General features: G+C 48.4%; 1 protein-coding gene across 1 annotated transcript in view; it reads right to left on the reverse strand.

Annotated features, from left to right (window-relative positions):
* LOC112075306 (probable global transcription activator SNF2L2) overlaps positions 1-9,382 on the reverse strand; it is a 56,531-nt gene that overhangs the window by 9,300 nt on the left and 37,849 nt on the right. The window contains 1 exon segment of the mRNA XM_070440860.1: positions 7,157-7,256. Within this exon segment, the coding sequence (XP_070296961.1) occupies positions 7,157-7,256 (100 nt within the window).

Below are 9,382 nucleotides of genomic sequence, written 5' to 3' on the forward strand. Positions count from 1 at the left end.
CACCAAGCAGAGAAGATATGTTTGAGGTCCAGTGTGGGTGGTAGTGATGGTATGGGTCAGCCGTGATGGTATAGTGATGGTTTGAGGGTCAGTGTGGGTGTAGTGTGATGTTTCAGGATGCTCTGCTGCTCAGGTGGTGGTGGTAGTGTGATGGTATGGGCGTCAGCATGGTAAGTGTGATGTTTGAGGGTCAGCGTGATGGTGGTAGATGATGGTTTGACAGGTCAGAATGGTGGTGGGTGGTACGTGGACGCGTATGGGGTCAGCGTGGTGGTGGTAAGTGTGATGGTTTGAGGTCAGTGTGGTGGTAGTTGTGACTGGGTTTGGGGGTCAGGTGATGGTCAGTGTGATGTTTGAGTCAGTGTGGTGGTAGCAGTGATGGTTTGGGGTCACGCATGGTGGTGGTGGTGGTAGTGTGATAGTTAGGGGTCAGTGTGGATGGTGGCTAGTGTGATGGTTTGAGGTCAGCGTGGTGGAGTGATGCGGTATGCGGTCAGCGTGGTGGTAGTGGGATGTTTGAGGTAGCGTGTGGTCAGTGTGATGGATGGGGTCAGCGTGATGTCGAGGGATGGTTTCAAGGTCAGCGGATGGTGAGTTGATGGTTTGAGTCAGCGTGATGCTGGTAGGTGTGATGTTTGAGGTCAGCATGGTGGTGTAGTGTGACGGATATGGGGTCAGCATGGTGTGTGATGTTTGAGGTTCAGTGTGATGGTAGTGTGATGTATGGGGTCAGCATGGTAGTGTGATGGTATGGGTGCAGCATGGAGTCGTGATGGTATGGGGTCAGCATGCAAGTGTGATGGTTTGACGGTCAGCATGGTAGTGTGATGGTATGGGGTCAGCATGGTAGGTGATGTTGGTGTAGCATGGTAGTGATGGTATGTGTGGTCAGGATAGGTAGTGTGACGGTATGGCGGTCGCATCGGTAGTGTGATGGTTTTGAGGTCGTGTGATGCGTAGTGTGATGGATGGGGTCAGCATCGGTAGTGGTGATGGTTTGAGCGTCTGTGATGGTAGTGTGATGGTTGGGGTCAGAATGGTAGTGATGGATAGGGGTCAGCATGGTAGTGTACGGTATGGGTCAGCATGGTAGTGTGATGGTTTGAGTAGTGTGATGTAGTTGATGTATGGTCGCCATGGTTAGTGTGATGGTTAGGTCAGTGTGATGGTAGTGTGATGGCATTGGGGTCAGCATGTAGTGTGATGGTTTGAGAGTCATGTGTGATGGTAGTGGCTGATGGTATGGGTCAGCCATTGGTGATGGGTATGGGTCAGCATGTAGTGTGACGGTTGGGGCTCAGCAGGGTAGTGTGATGGTTTGGGTCAGTTGATGGTAGAGTGATGGTTTTCAAGGATGCTCTCACTGCACATGGACCACTTAGATGATGCGTAACTTTGTTAATGAAATAAATAAAATAAGTATCATTTGTTTGGTTATTTGTAAACAGGTTCTTTATCTAATATTAGGTTTCGACTGAAGATCTGACAACATTCAGTATCAAAAACATGCAAAAAAGAAAATCAGAAAGGGGCAAATACTTCCTCCACAGAGGACATACTTAGGAAGAAGGGAAGATGAGGGAGGCTGTTTGAAGCCCTAATGAAGCGAAGACAAAAGGAGTCAGACATCTGTAGGAGCTGCCAGCTGAGCGAGGTCTGGTGTTGTAGGGGTTGACTCATTATAACTCTATGGGCGGTCTGCTTTAATGAGATGAGACTCACCTCCTCTCAAACTCTGAGCCGCTCTCTCACTGTCTGACCTTGGGCTAATTCATATCTGAGTTCAAAGGAAGGAAAATGACTGGTTACAAGTCAAACAAAACAATACAACAAACTAGAAAAGATCATGTCGGACTTTCTCACGTATCTACCCAGGGTTCATTCTAGCCAGGCCTCCAACTGTGAGGCCTTGGGGGCGTCGAGTCCCTGCAGAACTTCCCGTTCTGTCTGGATCACTTTCACTGGCAGCTACCATCTGACTGCTCTCATCCACGGCTGGAGGGACAACACACTATTACTACAGACATCATCCACGGGTGGAGGGACAACCACACTATTACTACAGACATCATCCACGGCTGGAGGGACAACCACACTATTACTACAGACATCATCCACAGGCTGGAGGGACAACACACTATTACTACAGACATCATCCCACGGGCTGGAGGGCAACACACTATACTACAGCATCATCCACAGGCTGAGGGACAACACACTATTACTACAGACATCATCCACGGGCTGAGGACAACACACTATTACTACAGATTCATCCACGGGCTGGAGGATACACACCTATTACTACAGACATCATCACGGGCTGGAGGGAAAACACACCTATTTAGCCACTACAGAAGTCAATCAAACTGGTACCAAAATGTTTAAGACCATGAGAACATCAGTTACCAGAGTTGTGTATAACTTACTCCCCGTCAGGCCGATGCACTCATCCCTTCCCCGCTCTCATCAATATGCTATGGGTCAGAGAGGACAGGTGAGCACAGGTACATTAACAGGAATCTCTCACAGATCTAAATGAGTTGCGTAACATGTATCATTCGGTTTGAACTGTGACCAGTGGAAACTACACTGTGTAAACTTTCACCTCTTCTTCTTTCTGCTCTTCTTCTTCTTCTTCATGTTGGCGCCTGTGCAGCCTTGTGTCGTCAGACGAGGTCAGTGAGGTTAGCTACGTACTCGTCAGTCTGCTGTAGCAGATACGCGACGCTTGTCCTTCTTCTGGTCGATCAGCTTCCTGTAGCCCTCCTCATCCTCCCCTGCACAGACAGGGGGTTTAAAGTTAGAGGTCAACAGGGGAAAACAAAGGACTAACCTAAAAGCTTCCTGTAGCCTCCTCATCCTCTCCTTCTCATCCTCCCTCCTCATCCTCCCTTCCTCATCTTCCTCCTCCTCCTCTACTTCTCATCCTCTCATCCTCCTCTCATGACCTCTCCTCTAACTCACCAATAAGTCTACTCTATCCTCTCTCTTCTCAATCCTCTCTGTCTCTTTCTTCTGTCTCCTCTGTGTTAGTGTGCAGGTGGTGATGCCTTGTTCTGCTCTGCATCTTGGCAGTGATAGAGCGGTGGTAGTCCTTGAAGTCTGGCAAGCTGCAGGTGCTGTTCAGATACTCCTGAAGAAACAAGACAAAGGAAGAACATGTTACCATGTGAAACAGAGGGGAAAACACATTATTGGCGCTGTGTGAATAATTCTTAACTGTGACATTGGCGGTTTGATGAAAATAAATACCATCAAAACCATAAATAAAATGTTTTAGCGACTTTATTAATGTAGATATACGTTACCCATAGGAGGAGTGTTAACTATTGATATTATTCTGCTAATTAGTCTGTCTATTCAAAAATGGATACATGTCCCCCCTTTTCCAACTATCGCGCCACAATCACAAAATCCGCTATATGCGCTGGATGGGGTGAAGATCAATTCCAGTTCATTCAACGGGGTGGGATGAAATGGGGACTGGGGGTACTATATATATTATAGCCTATAGGGTGGGGGTGATGGGTAGCCTCTGCCCTTCACCGCTGTCTTCTTATTGTTCAATAGATCGGAGGAGTCAGTGAAAGATGGCTCTCGGAGCACAAAATACCACGCATCGCCAATTTGGGCAATTTTAGTTCAAACCTAATGAAGATGGAGAACCAGAGATTGCCCAGTCGTTTGGCAGAGGGAACCAGATGACTGCACAGTCTGTTGAAGATGGGAACCAGATGACTTGCCCAGTCTGTTTGAAGATGGAGAACCAGATGACTTGCACAGTCTGTTTGCAGATGGAGAACCAGATGACTTGCACCAGTCCTGTTTGAGATGGAGAACCCAGATGACCTTGCACCAGTCTGTTTGCAGATGACGACCAGATGACTTGCACAGCTTGCAGATGAGAACCATGACTTGCACAGTCTGTTTTGAAGATGGAGAACAGATGACTTGCACAGTCTGTTTGAAGATGGAGAACCAGATGACTTGCACCAGTCTGTTGCAGATGGAGAACCAGATGATTGCCCAGTCTGTTGAAGATGGAGAACCAGATGACTTGCACCAGTCTGTTTTGAAGATGGAGAACCAGATGACTTGCACCAGTCTGTTTGCAGATGGAGAACCAGATGACTTGCAAGTCTGTTTGCAGATGGAGACCAGATGACTTGCACCAGTCTTGTTTGAAGATGGAGAAACCAGATGACTTGCCACCAGTCTGTTTGCAGATGGAGAACCAGATGACTGCACCAGTCTGTTTTGCAGATGGAGAACCAGATGACTGTGCACCAGTCTGTTTGAAGATGGAGAACAGATGACTTGCACCAGTCTGTTTGCAGATGGAGAACCAGATGACTTGCACCAGTCTGTTTGAAGATGCGAGAACCAGATGATATGTACCAGTTGTTTGCAGATCGGAGACAGATGACTGCACAGTTCCGTTTGCAGATGGAGAAGCCCAGATGACTTGCACCAGTCTGTTTGCAGATGGAGAACCAGATGACTTGCACCGTCTGTTGCAGATGGAGAACCAGATGACTTGCACCAGTCTGTTTGCAGATGGAGAACCAGATGACTTGCACAGTCTGTTTGCAGATGGAGAACAGATGACTTGTACCAGTCTGTTTGCGATGGAGAACCAGATGACTTGCACCAGTCTGTTGTGCAGATGGACGAACACAGAATGACTTGCAACCAGTCTGTTTGCAGATGGGACCCAGATGACTTGTATCAGTCGTGTTGAAGATGGAGAACCAGATCTTGTACCAGTCGTTGCAGGTGGAAACCAGATGACTTGCACCAGTCTGTTTGCAGATGGAGAACAGATGACTTGCCACCAGTCTGTTGCAGATGGAGAACCAGATGACTTGCACCAGTCTGTTTGCAAGATGGAGAACCAAGATGAACTTGCACCAGTCTGTTTGCCAGATGGAGAACCAGAATCTTTGCACCAGTCTGTTTAAGATGAGAACCAGATTTTGTTTGCAGAATAAGCGCAAAAACATAACTATGAATTCCAGCACCACAAATCTTCGTAACCACCTGTGGATGAACCATCCTGCGGCCTACAGTGCATTCTGAAAAGATTCAGACCCCTTCCCCTTTTTCCACATTTCATTACGTTACAGCCTTATTTTAAAATGAATAAAATATACATATATATACACACACAAAGTGAAAACAGGTTCAGACAGGTGGGATGCAACAGGCACATGACAACCTGCTTAGAGTTTGCCAAAAGGCACCTAAAGAACTCTCAGACCATGAGAAACTGATATCTGGTCTAATGAAACCAAGATTGAACTCTTTGGCCTGAATGCCAAGAGTCACATCTGGAGGAAGCCTGGCACCATCCCTACAGTGAAGCATGGTGGTGGCAGCATCATGCTGTGGGGATGTTTTTCAGCGTTAGGGACTGGGATAGTCAGGATCAAGGGTAAGATGAATGGGGCAAAGTACAGAGAAATCCTTGATGAAAACCTTCTCCAGAGCGCTCAGAACCTCACACTGAGGTGAAGGTTCACCTTCCAACAGGACAACGATCCTAAGCACACAGCCAAGACAACACAGGAGTGGCTTTGGGACAAGTCTCTGAAAGTCCTTGAGTGGCCCAGCCAGAACACGGATTTGAACACAATCTCTGGAGAGACCTGAAAATAGCTGTGCAGCGACGCTCCCCATCCAACCTGACAAATCTTGACAGGATCTGCAGAGAAGAATGGGAGAAACTCCCCAAATACAGGTGTGCCAAGCTTGCTGCATCATAACCAAGAAGACTCGAGGCTGTAATCGCTGCCAAAGGTGCTTCAACAAAGTACTGAGTAAAGGGTCTGAATACGTGTGTAAATAAGGTATGTTTTAAATTTGATATACATTTGCAAACATTTCTAAAAACATGTTTTCACTTTGTCATTATGGGGTATTGTGTGGAGATTGATGTGGGGAAAAACCATTTGCTCAATTTTAGAATAAGGCTGTAACGTAAAGAAATGTGGAAAAAGGGAAGGGGTCTGAATACTTTCCGAAACCGCTGTATGCCCAACTTGGGTTAGCCACCATTGCTGTTGCTCCCTCGCCAACCACATCTGGCCAGCGGCAGCTCAGTGTGGCAGCCTTTGCCTGAGGCACAAAATACAAACAGGACACGGATAAATGGCAAGCACTAACAGACAGTTTAACGCGTTACTTAGCTGTAGGAATGGTGCCCTTCAGAACGGTGGAGAAACCTGCCTTCAAAGAAATCCTCCATAAATTTGACAAACTATAAGAGTTACCAGGCAGAAAGTATTTATCTGAAACAGCGGTCCCTACCTTGTTCAACAAGGTGAAGGTTCAGACAGAGCTAAAGGAAGTGGATTTTGTTACACTGACCAGAGATGTGGATCTGGAGGTTGTTGCAGAGAAAAAGTCATAATGTAGAACTGGTGCCATCAGGATACAGTGTTGTGTCTTTCTCCCTTCATGAGAGTTACGTCACCGTCTCGTCAGTGAAGCCTATGGCTGACTTCACTGATGTTCTCTGGTGAGAGTTACGTCAGCGTCTCGTCAAGCCTGGGCTCCAGTTACTGAGATCTGCTAAAGCCCGACGTCATCAACAACACCGATCTAACACAAAGCCTCARAAGGAAGATGTCCAGTGTGCTCGAGGACAATTACAGCCTACCGACAACAAAATAACTTTTTGTCCCAAGTTTTCCCTCCTGGATCCAAGATACAGAGGCAAGAGGATGATTTGAAGGAGACAAGAAAAGTACTTCTGAAAGAGATGGTGGCAGGGGGAGGCTGGGGTGGTGGCGCTACTGCTGCTACTGTAAATGGGGGAGATGATGACTCCAACGATGTAGTGAGTCCGCCACCATCTGCCAAGAAAAGGAATTCCTCCAGAAGCGACGGGCCCAAACCACTGCCGCTGTACTTCTTGTTTTGCCGACTGGAATATGGTCCGAGATTCAGCCTAGCGACCTAGAAGAGGAGAGGAGATGTGTATGACATTAGGAAAATGCTAACAGCTACATCTAATACATGACAATGATGGGCTGGGTTCTTTCATTTTGGGTGATGACAGTGGTGCTAGTCTGGGTCTAGATGTTATGTAGCGACATGTCCTTAGAAGTGGTCATGGAGCGTTTATGCTGAGGTGACGTCATACCTGTCCGCTGGAAGTTGAGAAGTCTCAGAGCCTTGAGTTCCACCGTGGCTTTACTCCTCAGGTCCGGAGGCAGGGCTCCAGGTAGACTCTCCAGCTCCCGGATCCGTGGCGATACGGGCCTGCAGCTGGGGAGGAGAGAATGATGAGCTAGTGCCCGTGTGGGAGAGTGGTAGGATAATGATGAGCTAGTGCCCGTGGGAGAGTGGTAGGATGATGATGAGGTAGTGCCCCTGGGGACAGTGGTAGGATGATGATGAGCTAGTGCCCTGGGGAGAGTGTAGGTAATGATGAGGTAGTACCCATGGGGAGAGTGGTAGGATGATGATGAGGTAGTGCCCATGGGGGAGTGGTGTAGGATATGATGAGGTAGTGCCGTGGGGAATGTGTAGGATGATGATGAGTAGTGCCCGTGGGGAATGTGGTAGGATGATGATGAGGATAGTGCCATTGGGGATGGTAGGATAATGATGAGGTAGTGCCCGTGGGGAATGTGGTAGGATGATGATGAGGTAGTGCCCATGGGGAGAGTGGTTAGGATAATGATGAGTAGTGCCCGCTGGGGACAGTGGTAGGATAATGATGAGGTAGTACCACATGGGGAGAGTGTTGTATGGTTGATGAGCTAGTGCCCATGGGTGAGTGTAGGATGATTGATGAGGTAGTGCCCATGGGGAGAGTGGTAGGATGATGGATGAGGTAGTACCCATGAGGAATGTGGTAGGATGATGAGGTATGCCAATGGGGAATGTGGTAGGAGATGATGAGGTAGTGCACATGGGGAATGTGTAGGGATGATGAGAGGTAGTACCCATGGGGAATGTGGTAGGATGATGATGAGGTAGTGCCCATGAAGAATGTGGTAGGATGATGAGGAGGTAGTGCCCATGGGGAATGTGTAGGATGATGATGAGGTAGTGCCCATGGGGAAGTGGGTAGGATATGATGAGGTAGTGCCCATGGGGAATGTGGTAGATGATGATGAGGTAGTGCCCATGGGGAATGTGTAGGATGATGATGAGGTAGTCCATGGGAATGTGGTAGGATGATGATGAGGTAGTGCCCATGGGGAAGTGGTAGGATGATGATGAGGTAGTGCCCATGGGAGAATGTGGTAGGATGATGATGAGGTAGTGCCCATGGGGAATGTGGTAGGATGATGATGAGGTAGTGCCCGTGGGAGAGTGGTAGGATGAGGTAGTGGTGCCATGGGAGATGGTAGGATGATGATGAGGTAGTGCCGTGGGAAGGTGTAGATGAGTAGTGTCCATGGGGAGAGTTAGGATGATGATGAGGTAGTGTCCATGGGAGAATGGTAGGATGATGATGAGGTAGTGCCATGGAATGTGGTAGGATGATGATGAGGTAGTGCCCATGGGAGAGTGGTAGGATGATGATGAGGTAGTGCCCATGAGGAATGTGTAGGATGAATGTGGGGGTTAGGGTTATGCGTTTTGGTTTGGTGGGGGGACAAAATACATTTTATGCACGACTGGCGCACACACGCGCCGGTTTGAGTTTTGTGTAACCCGTACGAACGCTGGGCCAATTGTGGCCGCCCTATCGTATTCAGTCACGCCGGTTGTGATACAGCCTGGAATCGAACCAGGGTCTGTAGTGACGCCTTTAGCCACTAAGATGCAGTGCTTAACCGCCAGCGCCACTCTGGCGAATATATGTTTTATGTCAAAAATACAAACAGAGTGTTTTTCAGCATAGTTTCAGCTGCGCACTCTGATGCGTCACTTGTGTTGTGTCGGTCACTCGTGTTGTTGGTCCCTGCAGGACTCTGTGGGGTCCAGGCCCTGTGGATTCTAAAGGTCAGGGTTACCTGTACTCTCTCTCCTAGCAAGGATCTACTGTGGTCCAGCGCCTGGTATTCTAAGAGGTCAAGGGTTACCTGTACTCTCTCTCCTGCAGGATCTCGTGGTGGGTCCAGGGCCCTGTGGTTTTCTAAGAGGTCAGGGGTTACCTGTACTCTCTCTCCTGCAGGATCTCTGTGGGGTCCAGGCCCTGTGGTTCTAAGAGGTTCGGGGCGTTACCTCCTGTACTCTCTTCTCCTGCAGGATCTCTGTGGGGTCCAGGCCCTGTGGTTTCTAAGAGGTCAGGGGGTTACCTGTACTCTCTCTCCTGCAGGATCTCTGTGCGGGTCCAGGCCTGTGGTTTCTAAGAGGGTCAGGGAGTTACCTGTACGTCTCTCTCCTGCAGCGATCTCTGTGGTCCAGGCCCTGTGGT

Source organism: Salvelinus sp. IW2-2015, unplaced genomic scaffold, assembly GCF_002910315.2.
Source record: "Salvelinus sp. IW2-2015 unplaced genomic scaffold, ASM291031v2 Un_scaffold3078, whole genome shotgun sequence".
Classification (NCBI taxonomy): domain Eukaryota; kingdom Metazoa; phylum Chordata; class Actinopteri; order Salmoniformes; family Salmonidae; genus Salvelinus; species Salvelinus sp. IW2-2015.